This window comes from Cupressus sempervirens, chromosome 1, assembly GCF_028749045.1.
Source record: "Cupressus sempervirens isolate cs-2001-9-10 chromosome 1, ASM2874904v1, whole genome shotgun sequence".
Classification (NCBI taxonomy): Eukaryota; Viridiplantae; Streptophyta; class Pinopsida; order Cupressales; family Cupressaceae; genus Cupressus; species Cupressus sempervirens.
Window position 1 is genome coordinate 77276137 of NC_143118.1, and position 20389 is coordinate 77296525.

The 20389-nt window shown below is 34.1% G+C and overlaps 1 protein-coding gene across 2 annotated transcripts in view; it reads right to left on the reverse strand.

Annotated features, from left to right (window-relative positions):
• LOC149576299 (nudix hydrolase 20, chloroplastic-like) overlaps positions 1-20389 on the reverse strand; it is a 167925-nt gene that overhangs the window by 54806 nt on the left and 92730 nt on the right. For both annotated transcript variants that reach the window (XM_089816751.1, XM_089816748.1), the window contains exon 6: positions 14483-14562. In XM_089816751.1, the coding sequence (XP_089672877.1) occupies positions 14483-14562 (80 nt within the window). The remainder of the gene's footprint in view (positions 1-14482; positions 14563-20389) is intronic.

The window sequence follows — 20389 nt, forward strand, 5'->3', positions numbered from 1 at the left end:
TGGCCATGCTCAAGGCGGAAGGAAAATAGAAAGTAAGCCTAAAAAGATGAGCCGAGAAGTGAAGATGCAGTTGATACAGCTCGTGTGCAGAGAACTGTCGTAGGTAGAGCAGGAGGCTCTTTCACACACATCAAAGGGCAAAGGGTTGAAGAAATCTAATATTCAGGAAGGTCACTAGCGTTGTTTAATGGACATCGTTAAGAGCCACCTCACAGGTTCTAGCCGCGCTTCAAATATTTCATTCCCACATATAGCAATGATGAACGGCATTTTGCACGACAGGGTATATGACTGGGCAGGCATTGTTGGCCGAATGGATGTCGAAATTTATGACATTGTAGCAGAAGACATTCTACATGCCGCATTATGCCATCGGTCTGTTCCTGGATGGAACAACACGGATGATCCCCAATGATGCACTGGAGGCCAAACCGGGACCACTCGCGCCTGGCAAACCACCAATTATGCAATGGAGGCATTTGGATACACTTGGCACCAAAACCATCGAACAGAAACGACCGAGGCCAGATGGTGGAAACACAGATAGTGGTCAAGAGGAGACTTCTTCAAAGGAGAGTGGGACCGATGGGGAAGAGGAAGAGGACGAGGAGTTAGAGGTGATCACAGCTATGCCATTGAGATTTTCGTGGCCTGCACTTTTGGCTATGACACACTTGGCTCCTATGGGCATACATGGCATTCCAGGGTTTCGTCAGTTCAGGCAGCTAGTGGTGATGACACCAGTTTCAGCTGCGACACAGCCCGCCGTGGAGACACAAGCTATTTCGGAGGCAATAGCGGAGGCACATCCATCACCAACGGAGATAGCCGCTCCAAAGGTAACGATGGAGCCGGCTCGTGAGACTTTACCAAAGACGGGAGATGAGACATTGGTACCTGATACGGAGATGGACACAAAGACAACGGTAATGGAGGTACTGGCAGGCGAGGAGTTGGGGGCATCGGGTGTCTGATTGGATGTAGTAGGTTCTGATGCAGTGGTTACGGTGGATACAACACTACTAGCATCACCTAAGCGAGACAAAGAGAGCCAAACCCAGAAGCTGAGTGTTTACTTGAGTACGTGGTTCCACCAAACCTCGGCACCTCGAGTGATGTACCTACCCACACCCACGCGGGAAGCAATTCCGAAGGAAAACCCATTACAAACAGAGAAGATTGAGCAGACACAAGCTGAGGGTGTACCACATAGCATTGTTGAGCGTATGGCGGAAGCAATAGAGAGGGCTATGGGTGTGTAGTAGGAACATCCAGAAGCACGAAAGGTAGGGATGAGAGAGGCATTTCTTGCTAATGTAGTAACTCTAGCGACTCGGGCTCGCCAGGTGTTAGCTTCGGCAGAGACTCAGGCATTGGATTCAATAGTGAAGGAGTTGGAGGGAGTCATCTTTTATGAGATTAGGATGCCTGGCTGCCTTCACAGTCTGTTTTGAGGAGCGAGGATGGCCGGATGTGGAGACTGTAGAGATGCGATAGGACTGGGCTACAAGGAGAGATCGTGGTACGGAAAGCTGAGTAGAGGCTTTGACTCACAGGATAGTGAAGTTATATAGGGAGGCATATTACACTCTTCGGAGGAGCCAGGCAAATTAGGTAGCAGCTGAGAGGGCTCGAGAGAAGTCAGCTACTAAGTTAGCCTCAAAGAGGGCAGTTTGGGAACTCGAGAGGCGGCCTGGGAATCCAAGAGAGCAGCCCTGTTAGACAGACAGAGTCAACTACAGAAGTTGGCAGCCAAAAAGGAACAAGTGGCAGCAGGAAAGGAGAAAGAGTTGGGAGAAATTGCAGAGATGATGCAATCAGCTCTAGAGCTTCAGATGGAAGCAGAAGCAGAACTAAAGGTTCGGAAAGAGCAAGTCTACAAGTTACGAGCGGAGCTAAATGAGTTGAGGGCACGAACGGCCACTACGCCAGGGACGCATCCCTCTGTTTAGTATTTATGCATTGATGTACTTTGTTATTTTGAGTTTTGTTGTATTGTTGTCCGAAGATGACTTTTCTTTTAGGGGGGATGATGTTGTCGGTAAAATCTATAGCGTAGCCGATGGGTAGAATAAGTATCCGAATGGGCGCGTGACGCTTGAGTCACCCCTTCGGGAAGGTATATGCACACCATCTGAAATGGACTTTGGTTCATCATGGGAATCATTGTAATCATTGTATTCGGATTGTAATCATTGAGTGCATATATGAATAAAGCATTTGTTTTGTGTTGTATCGTGCTATACTACATGCGTTAAGTATCTTTACCCTGTACGGTAAACAATCTTCATATTCAATACATTTATAATGGTTCTAATCAGAAGTTGAAATTTTTGTTTCAGGTAAGATGATATCCGAGTTGCGTTATAAACACAGAAGTTTTGCATTGCTTGAGGACGAGCAATTTTGGGAAAGGCGGATTGTAATGTCCCCTTCTCTGATATGAAATTAATAATAATAAAGATAAATTTAAAATAAATAAAATGTAACATTAAAATAATGACATAATAATCCAATAATAAGTAAAAAAGCAATAAACTCAATAATATATATTGATTATTGTCATATGTATATATATCCAATATGTAAATTAGAGATTAATCAATGAAGAATGAAGACATATAATATAAAATCATTATTATATAATTTTAATATCATTATTTAAAATATGATGTATATTATCATAATATGAATTTGAAATATATAATCAAACAATAAATAAAACAATATAATAATTTATGATAAAGTATATGTATATTTAGAAATACATCTATAAAGTTATCCTCAATATAATAATATAAATACTTATATATTATATTAAAAATCTAAATCTAAATTAGTCAAACTATTAAATTAATATTGAATATGTTAAAACAGATCTAATATAAATTATATTTCACAAACAACCAAATGGATAATCATGACTTTTCACCCTCGACACATATCTTCGAGAGAAAAACTTACATTTTTAAGAGGAGACTAGTGGGGACAAAAAAAGAAATGGAGGAAGAATTCACCGATAGAAATAACTAGTGAATAGTTCTTTCCAAGCAATGAGAAAGCAAGATACAGCTTTCGAGAGGCATCAAGATGAGATAGAGAGATCTGACAGAACAGCTATGATAAATTTTAATAGAGGATATCAGACAGCAGTTGACCCGTCAGCTAGCAGTTGGGAAACAGAGGAAAGGAAACAGCGAATTACCTTGGATAGCATCAAATCGACGGGAAAAAAGAAGAGGAATACTGGATTCCGAATCCCACAATACACATCAGCATTTACCCTCCTCGAACATTTGATTTACATAAGAGCAGTCATAAATCTTTGATCGTAAGCTATAGCAGAAGTATAAAAGTCTAGTTGGGATGACATGAGAAGGCAAATAATTGTACATACATATTAACCAGTGAGTAGAGGCAGCAGAAATCAAACAATTCGATTCAGTCACTTTATAACAGTCAAACTATGTATACCGAAAGAAATCTACAGCAGTGCTTGCACGAAGTAATCACATTTATAGCTTTAACGTGGCTAAAGAGGAACAGGCAACTACAAGGCATTAAATTCACAACCTAAAGACATATCTAAATTAGGATACATAACCATTGAATCGACCGATATAATCACAGATTTCTTCTATCATATATGGAGTCCCTCTATTTAGAACAACTTCCTTTAATCAGTCATACATACTACATACAAGATTATTTCGTAGCATTCAGATAGAAATCTATTTATTTACAATCAATAGAGTTCAACCATTAAGATTCTGAAATTCGTGAGATAAACTTGATTAACGATTAGAGGATAATGTATATCTGTAAATTTAAAAAAAATCAGAATTACAAATATTTGAATCTCTAAAGGATCTAGTGGTATATCTGAGGTGTGCATATGTGAGGATTGATAAAAGATCATACCAGGATAATGATGATAATGATAGCATCAAATCAACGGGAAAACAGAGGAGGAATACTGGATTCTGAATCCCACAATACACATCAGCATATACCCTCCTTGAACATTTGACTTACATAAGAGCAGTCATAAATCTTTGATCGTAAGCTATAGCAGAAGTATAAAAGTCTAGTTGGGATGACATGAGAAAGCAAATAATCGTACATACATATTAACCACTGAGTAGAGGCGGAAGAAATCAAACAATTCGATTCAGTCACTTTATAACAGTCAAATTATGTATACGAAAGAAATCTACAGCAGTGCTTACACGAAGGAATCACATTTATAGCTTTAACGTGACTAAAGAGGAATGGGCAACTACAAGGCATTAAATTCACAAGCTAAAGACATATCTAAATTAGGATACATAACCATTGAATCCACCGATATAATCACAGATTTCTTCTATCATATATGGAGTCCCTCTATTTAGAACAACTTCCTATAATCAGTCATACATACTACATACAAGATTATCTCGTAGCATTCAGATAGAAATCTATTTATTTACAATCGATAGAGTTCAACCATTAAGATTCTGAAATTCATGAGATAAACTTTATTAACGATTAGAGGATAATGCATATCTGTAAATTAAAAAAAAATCAGAACTACAAATATTTGAATCTCTAAAGGATCTAGTGGTATATCTGAGGTGTGCATATGTGAGGATTGATAAAAGATCATAAATCCCATACATTCATTGTGACAAAATAAACAGTTGGGCACAAATGATAAATATAAAGAGGCCTTTTGCAGTGGGAACTCTAAGAATTTTGTACAAAATCATAGTGTGATAACCAGGAACATTATACAATTCTTATATGTTATGTAGTGGTACAAAACTGACATCAACACTTACCTATCTTGGAATCTACCTATATCGAGTGGATTTACTTTGCCTCTCCCATCTTGAACAATAATTCACTTGTATATTGATAATTTGCTTAATCATTTTTCCAAACTTCTTTATCAACTGTATCAATAATTTGATATGTTTATAACTATATTAACCCTACAAAATGGTAAGATCATGTTCTGATACCACTGTAATGTCCCCACTATTAGAGTTAGTTAGGGACAAGTAATTCCTACAAAATAATGGTTAGAATCACAACAATAACAAAACTAATCATATTATTCTACCCTCTTAAGTTAACCCCAATCTTAAGGATGTCTCCAAATCGGGCTTCCTAGCTCATAGCTACCTTGTCATCTTCTCGGAAGCGCACCCCTTAAGATTCTTATTGGCACGCATCCTCTATCCAAGGCTACTCACATATGCATATGTTGACAACATAAGAATATTCTGGCTCATCGATTATCGGCCATGGCAAACAATGGAGATCTTAATATCTCCATGCTCTGTGCTTTGATATTGATTCTCGGCCATGGTGGACAATGGAGATCTTAATATCTCACATGCTGCATGGTTCAAGTTCATTAATATCCATGCTGTTGACCTGATAGGTCAACACAATATCATCCAATAACCATCATTTCTTATATAAGAAGTTATATTCATTATTCCAAATATAACTCGTTCATATTATTCAAATGAATGTGTTTACATCTACATTCAAGATTAAAAACTAATACTATTCAAGAGAATATATTTATATCTATAGTGAAAATAATTTAATACCATTCAAAATAATACATATTTTATAGGAATAGAAATAAATGAAATAGTCATTTAGTAATATACTACATACCAACTATGTTATTACTAATACTGATGTAATAAACTTTTATAACATATACTAATATGAAAACAAAATATCACATATACTTACTTCCCTTTTCCCTTTTCTATAAAACATATTATTATTATTTCAGTATCCTAAAGATAGCTTTTTTTAATGAATAAAAATATAATACTTCCATATTACATACTTTTAAAACATACCCTCCCTATAATTTCGGGATCCTTATTTTGTAATTACGTGAGCTCCTTTATATAAGTGTGATTTTGTCTTTTATGGTTCCAATACTTCCCTTAAATTTTTAATCTTCCTCATTCTTTTTTGTATGATATTCGAATGGTCTTTGTTCTGCTATATATATTATTAGTCCCTGCCAAAGCAGGAATACTTATGCATTCATGTCAATGCAAATATGACATTAACACAAACCAATCAAATCAAAGTATTTAAAAGATTCTGTGAGATTTCAAATGTTTATATCTTTTTCTTATTTTTCATTGTTTTATAAATCACATTTTTCATCCATTCTATTGGTCCATACTATTTTTGGTGGGGGAGAAAATTAATTTCCTTCAACAAAAAATACAAATATTTTCTAACAACTTCCTCTTGCATTAATGAATGTATTAATTAAAATTTTATCTTTTCCACATTTGTGACAAGTTGATAAGATTTTATTTTTTCAATGATTTTATCTTCCACCTCATACAACGTGTCTAATCAATATTAATTATCACAATCTATTAAATATTTTAATTTCTTATTTTAAATATATTTATTATTAGTTTTACATTGATATTTATTTTTGACTATTTGATATAACTTGTTCTTAAAACTTCATGTAATACATAAGTTTAAATTATACTCCTATATATATATATATATATATATATATTTTTTTTTTTTATAAATTTTTTTTTACTTTTATAAAAATAAATTAAAAAATATTATTTTAAAATTATATTTTACAATAGTGTTTGTAATATGTATAACTAATAAGTGTTACGATTTATAAATTATATCATTTATTATTATTAATATTTTTTATTTAAAGAATTTATCATTTAGTTTAAATACATTTAAAACTTAAATATATATTTCAATATTAAATTAATAATTATATTTTATATCAAAAAAAATACTAAAGAAATAACCACAAAAAAAGAAATAATTCAATTCTAAAAAATATATAAATTGTAATTAAGTTTTTATAAACTATGTATTAAAATTAAATAGTTATATTTTATTTCTTATTTATTACATCATATTTATTCATCAACAGCAAATCTATATGTATTAAATCTATTTATTATTTACAAATGTACATATTAAATTATATAGATATTATTTCATAATTAAAAATTACTTAATTTTATGAAAAAATTAGAAATACAAAACATTAAATAGTAAATCTTCTCTAATTGTGTAAAATTAAACAATTAGTTTTACTTATAAAATATTTTTTATATTTCAATACATTTCATTTTTTCTTATAGAAATGTGAGTTTTAATATAAAAATTAAATTCTTAATTTCATTAATTAAAATATAATATATTTTAATTCTTTATTATAACCATGATTTTATTTTGACTATTTGTTTTATTAAGAAAAATAATTATATTTAATTCTTCGCACACACAACTTATGTTGGTATCACTCTATCTTACTATTTTATCTCTCTTCCTCTTCCTCCTCTATATTATCTATCTTTTTTTTTTCCCTCTGCATATATGTTTATGTTGTTATTGTTCTATAATGCTATTTATCTCTATCTATATCTATATCTATATCTCTATCATAGTTTTTGTCCAATGTTAATGATTAAAAATATGAGCCATCCTATCAAATCACAAGTGCATTTCTAGGACGAGAATTTAACAACAAAATATGAGCAATCCTATCAGATCACAAGTGCATTTCTAGGCAAAAATTAATGCATTCACAATGTTAATTTAGATTCTCACTCATCTACACCTCTACAACCATTATGCATTAGGCAGGAACTATGACGCATCGCGTCTCTTGTTTCATTCATGTTTGATGCTGACCGTATGATGCTAACGATTATTATTTTTTATTTTGAGTTCTTCCCCATTCGTCTCTCTTTCCCTACACTCATGCATAGACTTAAATATGTACTCCAAACTGATCAAAGGGTCATGGCCTTTGATAGGTCATTGCCGACATAGGATTTTAAATAATGATATTAGTAATATTAATATATTTATTACTTTATTTTAATAATCTTTATTATTTATTTTAGTGAATAGTTAATATGTTATATAGTGAAATGCTTTAGTCCTTATTTAGTAAATAATTGGTTTCTTAATTATTTGAATAGGGATGTTGATGATTTGCGTTTTAGTGTCAAATTTCAATACTAGAGGTGGGATACTGCAAATGGACACCAATGGAAACATCATTATAGTCCCTGATGACTGCTTACAGTATCACTCAAACTGTATAAATATGTTCTCTTGTCATAATCATTACAAACCAAATACTGTGAACTGATCAAAAATAATCATGACAATTTCCTTGGCTTTCATAAAGTCTGGAACATACAAATGTTATATCAAACTAGATAGGTACAACTATGTAAACTTCAAAAATCATTGTAGTCTGATATACATATTTACTAAGTCCAAAATCAATATTACTCTGCTCAACTTCTCTCGGTGCAATACTGTAACATCAGAATGCATACAAAATATAACATGAACGAGGAATTTTTATACCTTCCTCTAAAGATATAGACGGTAGGAAATCATCCAATATAGAGCATTTGTGTCTGCAGAATTTAATTTATTCATTATTTCCATCTGCAATATTAATTCCTTAGTGCCAGTTCATTACTTTTCCATTCTTTCTCATTCACGTCCTCTTAGTCACCCACTGTTCTTTTAACAATTTCTTTCACACACCATTCTCATCGTACTTAGCATACACACACATGCACACGCACAAACACACATATATACAATATATAAACCACACCATGCCAACTGTTTTTTTTTATCGACTTAACATACTCAGATTTACCAATAATGAAACATTGTTCATCCAGCTTCCACCGTTTCGACTTTGTCTGTAGGAAGAACTGATTTTGATTTGTTTTGTTTTCCACGCGGCAGCCATGAAACACGAATAAATATGATTACAAAATTGAAAATCATCGTCCTGCTTCACTTGTAATTGTCCTGCTTGGGTGAGTGCCTGATAATGCAATATCATAAACAAATGTTTCAAACTTATTTTTTCATAAACCTCCATTAGCTGTTGTTAAAGAGTTTAGAATATTAATTGAATACCAATGTCGAAATCCACGTTGTCTTACATATAAGCAATGAAGGCAATAATTGCCAATTCTGTTTCAAGCAAACTTTTGAGATTTCACAACCTCTATTATCAAGTGTAGAGAATCTTCAAAAGCACAATGTCTGTGCAGGAACTATATGGATTTTTCCAAGCACCTGAAGCTTGGTATGCAAGATTGGATAAACACTTGTTGACTTTGGGATTTAAGAAAGGTAATGCCGACAGTAATATGTATTTGATAGTTAACTCTTATGGTTTACTAATTATTGAAGCATTTGGGGATGATATTATTTTTGGGGGTATTAATGAAGCAAGTAATAAGTTTTTATGATGAGATGAAATATGAATTTGAAATGTCTATGATTGGTGAGATGAAATACTTTTTGAGATTCCAAATAACACAAACAAAAGATGGTATCTTCATATCTCAGACTAAGTATCTTAAAGATTTGTTGGTAAGATTTGGCATGAAGAATTGCAAACCAGTTGGAACGCTTATGGTTATAGGGATGCAAATTGACTAACAATAATGATTCAATGATTGGGGACTTACTATGCAAACTAGATATAGATCAATGATTGGGGACTTACAGTATTTGACTCATACAAGACTAGATATTGATAATGCAGTTGGACTTGTCGCAAAGTATCAAACAAATCCTAAGGAGACACACTATTGTTAGAATTCTTTAGAATAACTGAGAGGGGGGGGAATCAGTTATCCAAGGTCCAATGATGTCCAATACAACTTTTTTCTATTTTTTCAAATCCTTAATTGCACATAACTGAAAGTATCATGCATGCAATTGAACATTAAACAATCATGAAAAGTAAACATGCATCACACCATAACACTAAGTATTTGATAACCCAGAAACCCTCCAGGAATAAGAAGGTAAAACTGGAGTGGGAATGATACCCACAAAATAATTGCACAATTGATTTCAACCACTTTTGATGGTTTGCCCTGTTAAAGGCTACAGCACATTGTTAAATGTGACCTTGTTAAAGGATTTAAGAACATTCAACTTGGAATGTCACCTTGTTAAAGGATTTACATAAAGCTATTAGGCTCACCCAAATCCATGGGATTTTCAGTCACCTTCTCAAAAGAATCTTTCATCCCTCTCTAAGGATCTCCTATCTTCCTCCTAAGGATATCTTTATCCTTCTCTTCAGGATCTCTTTATCCTTCTCCTGAGGATCTCTTTGTCCTTCTCCTGGGGATCTCTTTATCCTTTTCCTAAGGCTTATCCACCTAGCTATTAAGCTAACCTAGCAATGTAGGGTTTCAATATCTAATAGAATGGTAAGAAAGTATTAGAAGGGTTTTGACCTGATACAGATTGCAACTTCAACCTTGCAGATTTCAGATCGCTCTCCAGTCCTTTTCTTTGTTTGGCTTTCCTCCCTTGCAGTGCTGACAGCTTGTTCACCCTTCAAGATCTGTCTCCTTGAGTTCTTCCACTTGTTATGCCAATGCTCTCTCTGGTCACTCGATCAATTCAGAGTCTTGATACTCTGTTCTTACTCCTCTTGGCTTCTTCGCATGATTACACTTATGACCAACTCCTTCTCATGCATGTGCACTTGATCTCTAACCTGTAACTCCTTATAAAGAAGTTCTGTTCTTGATTTCCCGCTCAAATCTCCCTCTCCAACTTTAGGGTTTCAATGGATTAGGTAGGATACAATGTATCTGTCCCATATCTTGTTTCTATCTAGAAACTTCATGATAAATCCATTAGCATTCGCCAAAAACGTTTTACATAGTGTTCTGTGTCACCAGCGCATCATTCTTATCTTCTATCTGGTTCACAAAATTCTAGATAACTACCATGTCGGCTCAAATCTGGCAAATCTTCGACTTTTCAAAATAATGCAGCAACTCGGCATCATTGGTTTACTGATGCTCGGCACCTTCTGTGTTACTTGGCTTAATATTATTTACTGGTGCTCGGCACCTGTATCTTGCTCGGCACCTAAAGACTGCTAGGCACTTGATCTTCACTTGGCACCTGAAGGCTACTAGGCTTCAACTAAGAATCTATTCGACACTAACTAGGACTTAGTTAATCCTTACATCATGTGTCTCAGTGTGTCCATCCTCTGTATCTTAGAGTATGTCATCAATGCACTATTTCATCAATGGCTTAGCTGATCCTTATACTTCATTACAACATCATAACTTCAACCTTTCTCTAGGTACTCTAGTTACATCTTATTGATTGCCACCTCCTTGTCAATCAACCAATTGATGGTATTTGGATCACTAAAGCAATGGTCATTCCTGCAAGTGGCAAATTTGACATCAATGACAAAACAATGATTGAAAACATTCTTTACCAGTTCCATTATTCTTCATTCATGATCTTTTCAATCATTTTCAACAACTATAAAGTAGTAAAAAGGATTTCCAGATATTTGAAGGGAACATTGGAATTTGGTTTATGGTATAACAGATCTAATGATTTTACATTGTATGCATATACTAAAGTTGATTGGGCAAAAAATGTAGATGACAAAAAAAGCACAAGTGGAGGAGAATTTTTTCCTTGGAGGAAGGTTAGTATCTCCGCTGAGCAAGAAGCAAGATTGTATTTCTCAGTCTACAACAGAATATGTTGCAGCAGCAAATAACTACAATTAGATAATGTGGATGAAATAGATGCTAAAGGATATCAATATTACATTTTCTAAACCTACAATTATGCATTGTGATAATACAAGTACAATTAACATGTCTAAGAATCCGTTTTACATTCTAAGACGAAGCACATTGTAATTAAGTATCATTTTCTACGATAGAAGGTCACTAAGAAGGAAATCAGATTGGAGTATGTGAGTACAAAAGAGCAAATAGAAGATATAGTCACTAAACCATTGGCTAAAGACACCTTTGAGTATCTCAGAGGTATGCTTGGGGTAATGGCCCCACCTAGTGCAGAGTAATTGATGCAGGTTTGCATCAATCAAGTATATTCAGACCTAATTCATTCATCTAGATGTGATGCTTGGTATTGTTCCTTATGGGGAGCGGTTGCAGTGAGCAGAGCTATTTCTAGAGCTCTTATGTAATGTTTTTGACATAACAACATTTGTTGGCACTTGATATATATTTTGTTGCCGATTGACTTGATCCAATGCAAGTACTTTGATGGAGATCATCATCAAAGAGAGTATTTCAGAAGGACAGTTGATATTTGGCATATTGACACCTTTGCGATTGATGTCAAAGGGGGTGAAGGGGTAAAATAAAAAACCTAAGTGAAAGGAAACACAGTTGATCGGAGAAGATTTGTTGCAGGATTGTATAAAAGTTCTTAAAGGTTGTTATGTTGAGGATATTCAGAAAATTATATTCCATTGTCAAAAAGTCACAAGGTTACTTTTGGATTCGTGATTTTTCACCATATGTTGCCATTAATGCCAAAAGGGAGATTGTTAGGAATAGAGGTCTTGTTGGCACTTAGATGTATTGCTTATGTGTTGTATTGATGACTAGTTTTGTCATTAATAACAACATATGCTTATGTGATACAGAAATTTTGTATATCATAGGATGATTGTTAGCACGAGGAAGTTGGCGTATGACAAGTTAAGCTATGTGAGCTTAGATTTGTGTAAAAGAATGAGTATAGAAATCATGTCTATGTTCATTGGATCTTATGTTCAATTCAGGATGAGTTACAATTTGTTTGGTGAAGACTGGCAATAGACCAATGTATAGAGATTATTGATAGACAATTGGTAGCATTTTTGTTGTATCTTATTAGCGAGCTGGAATTAATGTCAATGAGCTTGGATTACGATAGAAGGCTTGTTCATGCACTTATGTTCTTGATGGCAAAGCATTTGGATTATTTTGGAAAGGTCGTAATTTGTAACGTGTAGTGTATTTTACTGAGTAGCCGACAGTATTGAGGAAACATATTATTAATTATTGTAAAACGTAATATTTGCATTGTAGCATTTGGGAACTATATTGTAATATTTGTAATAATGCTTATAAAGGCATGTATGCCTGAGCATGGACCTATGTAATTAATTATACATTGGGGAAGCCTTAACAAGCCAACCTAATTAATTATTTGTAAGGATATAAAGGAAAGATGTTTTCCTTAGTTGGGGATCATCATGTATGTATCTATGTGGTTAGTAGATGTGAGCTTTCATGCTGGATAATTAGAGTAGAGCAGTGATTGTGTTAGGTGATTGAGGTTAGCTTCAAAGGAACTATTTTGGCAAGTAAGTTGTAGATTAATTTGTTCATTGTTTTGGAGATGTTATCCTGAAGGTTTATTCTTCACACTTGCTGGAGCATTTAGGCAATGGGTCTACTTGTTTCCTATCAGCCTTTAACAAGGTTGGAACCTTCTAACAAGGGTTCAAGGTTCCTAACAAGGATTTGTCCTCTAACGGGGACTGTATTACTAAATGCATTGTATTTGACTCATAACAAGGTCACATCCTTTCACAAGGGACTTATTTATTAGTAAACTATCTTGTGCATGCCATTCCCACCAAGGTCTTCCCTCTAATTAAGGGTTTCCTTAGTCAACAAAATCATTGTGTTATGGTGTATGGTTTCTTATTGTTGTGCATCATTGTTTTAATTGTTGGAGTTCAAATTTATAAGTTTGGTTTAAAGTTTAATTGGAGACAACTGATTCACCTGGCACCACCCCCTCCCCTCGCACCCCATCCCCCAACTCCCTCTCAGTTGTGTGTGGACTTTACTTTTTAAATATTTCTTGAGCAATGTTATGATTCAGTTAAATGTAATTGTTTCAACTATGTAAAAAAACAGCACTAGAATGTTAGCTTAAATTTGCTTTAACAAGTTTATTTTTATTCATATTTAATGCACACTTCTTTATTTTCAGTAGTTAGTTTTTAGCATATTGCATAGAACTTTTAGCATGTTAGAGATAACTTTTCCACATATCAATAACTTTTAGCATGTTAGAGATAACTTTTCCACATATCAATAAACATAATCAGCTAATGATTCCAAGTGAGCTTATGTATAATTGGTTTTTGTAAATGTTTCTTATATGCAAATAAATATTTTCCAACTCTTAAGAGTTCCATGCCAAGTGTTTCTATTATTGTCTAGTTGTTGAAAGTGTACATTTTCATGTGTAGGTCATATCTATGCATCTGAAAATACAAAAAGAATTCCATTTTCATATTAGTTAGTTGATTAGTCATCTTAATGATCATTTGCAAGCATTTTGAGCATATTTGATATCCGTCCAAGAAAGAACATCAAGATTGATAAACACACCTAGCAAAATTTAAGATTGTATGCATTGTGCAATGTGTTCCACAATAGTCCTTGAGTCCAAATTTAACAAGTAAGATCACATTTTAGCAAGGGATAAGATTTAACCAGCAGAGTTCCTCACATATACTGCAAAATTTCATAGACAATACAATTAAAAAGTACCTCTCCATGTTGTAAAGAGGTGGACAAGAAAGGAAACAACATACATTTCAGCAACATCCCTTGGAATACCAGCTTCTTCACTACATTCTTTTATCATATTTTCTTTGCAAGTGATCCCTTTGGGCTGCATAATTGTAAAAATTGGAGTGTATTAAATGCAAAAAATAAAAGTCCTCATGTAGAAAATATTATTTTATTTATTCATTTTTTAACCAAAAAGAAAAAGCTACAACTGTCAAAAACTAATCTTCTTGGCAATTTATACAATTCTAAGATGAAATTTGATTAAAATTCAAGGATAAAATAACGAATAATGGATGCATACTTATCAAGTGATGTCATGACAATGCAATAGAAGTAGAGAATTAGATTGCACTACCAAAAAGCTACTATTTGCTCAAAATCAAGAAGAAGAATCTCTACAAAGGACAATGAATGGCGTATACTTAGTGGTTTGCATTATTTAATATGCAAACATTTAGAAAATATAGGCAAATCTATGGAAAGTTAATAATTATTGACCTTATATCATAATTGAAAAACTTGAATGAGGAAATAACTCGGTTGACCTAAAAACTCTGAGAAAATCAGCAATAAATTAAGCACTTCTATCAAACATTTGAAAATATATGACTTCTTAAAATATTGAAAAAAAAAACACAGGTATACACCAAATTAGTAGAATATATACTAATTTGAGATTTCCACCATATATAATCAAAGTTTTCAGTTAAATACAGAGCAATTAGAATTTAGCAAAGTAGCAGTCATACACCAAAAAAACAAGTGCAACATCTGAATACAATTGGTTTAATACATGTTGAAGTCCAACTCCACAAACCAACTACAACCTATGAATACATATTAGTTTCAAGTTTTGGTATCAATGATAATTAGAAATCATAAATTGCATCTACAACTAAATCTCTAAAGAGATGGTTGTCATTGCAGGGGTGGTGCTAAAGTAGTTGCAGCATCCTCAATAGATGCCTTATCCATAGTGATAGGTGCCTCAATGAAAGCCTATGTTAGATTTCCAAGCTTGTGTTCCCCCTTACATGTTGCCACTTCTGCATCCAATTTATTCCCCTTCCTCTCCAACTCAGCTAGGTAATCATCAATAAATAATGGGTCCACATCTATATCATCACCGTCTAGAGCAGCACTCCAATCTATTGAATATGGATCAATGTCATCCAAGTCAAGTTACTTTATGTGAGCCCTTCCCTGGCACACCTTTTTCATATAATCAAAAGTTGCACTGCACATACACAAGGTCATTCAAGCATTGTTGAGTCAACCTAATGCATTTTTTTGTGGGAATCACCTAGAAAACGCTCCATTTGTGCTCACAACTAACAACACTAAAAGGCTGTGATAGTATGTGGATGACAACCTTTTGAAGATTAGGCATGGGGGTACCATAATCTTCCAACCACAAATCGCAAGGATAAAAAATGCAATTTATAAGTTGGTAAATATTTCAATAAACATGATGAGTGTAATAAATGGTTTAAAATAATTAAACAAATATTCGTTTTTACTTGGCTCCAAGGTATCACTTGTATGTTTACAATCAAGAAAAGAAAACAATGGCCCCTCAGCCTTCTTATGGGTCTTGATGGTGTGCATCATCAACTAATCTTTGAATAAGTGTCTAGGCCAACCTAAACCTTTACATTTGCTCTGCAAGATTTGGTGGAAAAAAACTTGGGGTTCAAGTAGTAAGCGTCAACTTGAAAATGTTGGAGTTCTTACTTCCACCTTTGATTGATTATGCGCCATATGGGTCCATATTGGTCTTATTTGACCCATACAATAATAAAAGGATGACTTTAATTTTAATTAATTTAATTAGAAGTGCCTAAAATAAGCATATATTATAAAGTGACTTTATTTAATAAAATTCTCCAGCTTGTTTGAGAAGCAACTCCATGAGAGAAATTCCGAAAGGTTTTGCAATTCATTTTGACATGTTCGGATATTATATTCGATTTGATAAAATTTGACTAGTGTTTTGCATTAGTTGAATTTCTGAAGATAAAACCCTTCAGAATTGAATCGAAGGTTAGGTGGATACCCAATCTGCTTGGCAAATGGATTCACCCAAAGTCCGTTGTTGTGCTTATTTGCAGAGGTTTGGAATTTAATAAATGATGTTTCGACTTAAATAGAACATTGTAATCTGAATGCTTTATAGACATGACCAATGAATCTCTGAATAATATATTTTTGAGTTTTAATTTTCCTAAATAACACTGAAGTGATTTGTGGATTCTGATATTTGTGAATATTATATGAAAAATCAAAATAAATTTGTAGTGATTTCCTTCTGGAAATAAATAAATTCTTTGATTGCCTAGAGAATGATTAAATAGCCAGTGGGAGCCCGATTTATAACTTCAGCTAGTTTACATTTTAATATTCGACCTGCTTGATAAGGATATTATATTCTTTTACATAGCTTGTCGAAAAACTTTGTGAGTGGCACCTTTACATTTGTTGAGGGTATTGCCCTTAACACATTTGTTGTAAAACCTTGCGTATATCGTTGTTGTGAGAAATTATGTCCATCGAACCAAATAATTATCACGCATTGGCCACCAACTATCAATATTATATTATGGGTGTCAATATTACCCATTGTCACGAGTAGTCGCCACTAAGATTTGCATGGACCGGCTGGGAAGAAAACATGTCGGTACTGGAATGTCCTTGAGGAAGGGACCACTTTTCATTGGTGTGATGTTGGTTTTAGACTCATCGACTAAGTGATTCTAAGCCTTGTTTGTTTTATGCAAGCCTTTATGGGTCACGTTTGTGTGCAATATGCATGACATATTTGATGAAGGGTACTCCCCTTAATACAACAAACACATAACACGAAAAGAAGCCTTCATGGTTTTCATTTGTGTGCATTATGCATGACATATATGATGAAGGGTACTCCCCTTTATACAACAAACACATAATGGGAAAAGAGAAATAATAGCAATTTTCAAGAACAAAAAATGGGCTTCTTATTATCTCCAAAAGTATGGAATTGCAAATTTTAGAAATACAATATGCAAAGCCACATGAATGTTTTCCTTACAATATTCTGTAAGACAAAGCCATGAACAACCACCCAAAACTACCCTAGATAACCCTACATGTGTTCCTTATATAGGCAACTTTCCATTTTGACTCAAAAACTACACAATTAAATCCTAATAGTAATATCACAATTTGACTTGTTGTGGAAAATCTCCTACTTATCAATTGACAAGCTTAAGGGGCTTTCTAAAGAATCGTTCATAAGGCACAACACTTGGTGAAGGTTTTGCAAATGGGATTGCAAGCAGAGTGGCTTTAACCATGGAAGAAACTCCGTAATTAATTGCGCTCGAGCTAGAGTAGTATTGAGATGGGTGACCTCGCAAGAAGTATCAATGCTTCACCTCTAAGAGCATCACCTAGATCCAATAAATGCTAAGTGTTCCACTTATTTTCATGAGTGAGAGATTCATGACTGAATCGCTACTCATGATACATGGGTCAATGAGTTTGACTCAAAAACTACACAGTTAAATCCTAATAGCAATATCACAATTTGACTTGCTGTGGAAAATCTCCTACTTATCAATTGATGAGCTTAAGGGGCTTTCTAATGAATGGTTCATAAGGCACAATACTTGGTGAAGGTTTTGCAAACAGGGTTGCAAGCAAAGTGGGTTTAGCCATGGAGGAAACTTCGTAGTTAAGCGCGCTCGAGCTGGAGTGGTACTAAGATGGGTGACCTCCCGGGAAGTCTCAGTGCTTCACCTCTGTGAGCATCACCTAGATCCAATGAGTGCTAAGTATTCCATTTATTCTCATGAGAGATGGATTCATGTGTGAATCACTACTCATGATACATGGGTCAATGTGTTTGACTCAAAAACTACACAGTTAAATCCTGATAGCAATATAACAATTTGACTTGCTATGGAAAATCCCCTACTTATCAATTTTCCACCACTTGGGAAGGTTCTAAATATTCAGTCCTAACCCTTGTGGTCGACGAATCCTAACATTATATTAATTTTCATATTTTATTGCATAGAATCAGATCAAGACAATAACAAATTATATTTTTACATAGCCCAACTTCTAGAGACCATAACTTTTTAACTATAGACCCAATTGTAATTACTTTTTGAAAACAGCATCTACTAATCTATAGTAGCTAATTGTGCAAGTGTCCATCAGACGAGATTCGACCACGTGTAGGAGCCTTTAAAGCCTTCAAAATTGAGCTCAAAGTTTTTATACCAAAAATCCTCATTAACTTCACCAATACATATGATATGGCAATGAAAATCAAGTGGCAGACTGATATATCTAAGATGAACCTCCACCTATGAAATTACAACATTCTTAGCTCATATGACCAACTTACTAAAAATAGTAAGCTTCCACAAATAGAAACTATGCATTGAAATTACCCTAATTGAAAAGACAAAAACGAAAAATATATTTGGGTGACCCGAGATGGTCTTGCATTAAACACCCAGGGTAATTTGAGAAGTGACCCTATCATGTCTCAGGTTTTCAGAGGAAAACCAAGATGGTTAACCTCCTCCCTAGTCAACAATTATGAATCTTCTACAAGTCGTCCTTTCCATTTGATCATATATTCTTCATATGTCCTATTCGGTGTACTTCTGCCAACACGACTGTCCAGTATATCCTCAATCTCCTTTATAGCTGAAGTAGTTGTCAGAATGCTCCATTGCGCTCCTATGACCTCGTCTTCAACACCTTAATGATACTCTATCAGATCGCAAATGTTAAATACTGGTGAAATATTCAATTCAGTGGGAACTCTACTTCATAGGCATTTCCTCAATCATGCTTCTTTAGTATCTTACATGGTCCAAACTCCTTCAATTTTGACTTATTATATGTAGCTACTGGAAATCGCTCCTTCCCCAAATGAACCATGCCTTCATTTCCAACGTAAAATTCTCTTTGCCTTCTTTTCTCATTTGCCTTAGCCCTATATTGTATATTCATCTTTGTAATGTGCTTCCTCATGGATGTTCTTCAAGTGCTCTGTAAAATCCTCAGCTTTAGCATTACTTGTCTCTCCCTAGTCTAGCTTCCTCAATTCAAAAGAATTTAGGAGACTACTTCAATCTAGAATTTAGAATGGTGATTTACCAGTCCTCTTGTTGATAGAATTATTATATTCAAATTTTGCCTATGTTAAAATCAAATCTCATCCCTTTAGCTTGTCTTCAACCAAAAATTCAGCAATTCCCAAACTCCTATTCACAACCTCTTTTGGTCCATTGGTTTGTTGATTAATTAATGAGTTGAACTTCAAATCTGTATTTAACTTCTTCCACCATGTACACCCAAAGTACCCAACAAACTTAGCGTCTCAATCTAAAATGATGCTCTTTGGTAGACCATGTAGTATCACCACTTCCTTGAAAAATAATTCTACCACATGCACAACATCATTAGTCTTCTTGCAAGGAATAAACTAAGTCATCTTTGAAAACCTATCAACCACCACAAAATATTGAATCGTTCCTTTGTTGAGTCCTTGGTAAACCAAGAACAAAGTCCATGCTAACATCCTCCCATAGCTTCTCTAGTACAAGCAATAGCTGATACAGCCCTATATTTTTCTTTACTTCTTTTGTCATCTGACATACTCTATAACTCTGTACAAACTTCTTGACATCTTGCTGCAACTATGGCCAGTAATAATTCTCACTAACTAGAGCAATGGTTTTATCTCCAAAATGTCCAACCAATCCTCCACTACGCTTCTCCTTGATGAGATCCTCCCTCATAAAACTTCTTGCAATACATAATTGACTTCCTCTGAATAGCATATCATCTTGGATGATGAAATCCAACCACTTGGTTCTATCTAGAGTAACAGGTTTGTACAAACTTTCCAAGCTTCTCCGAAA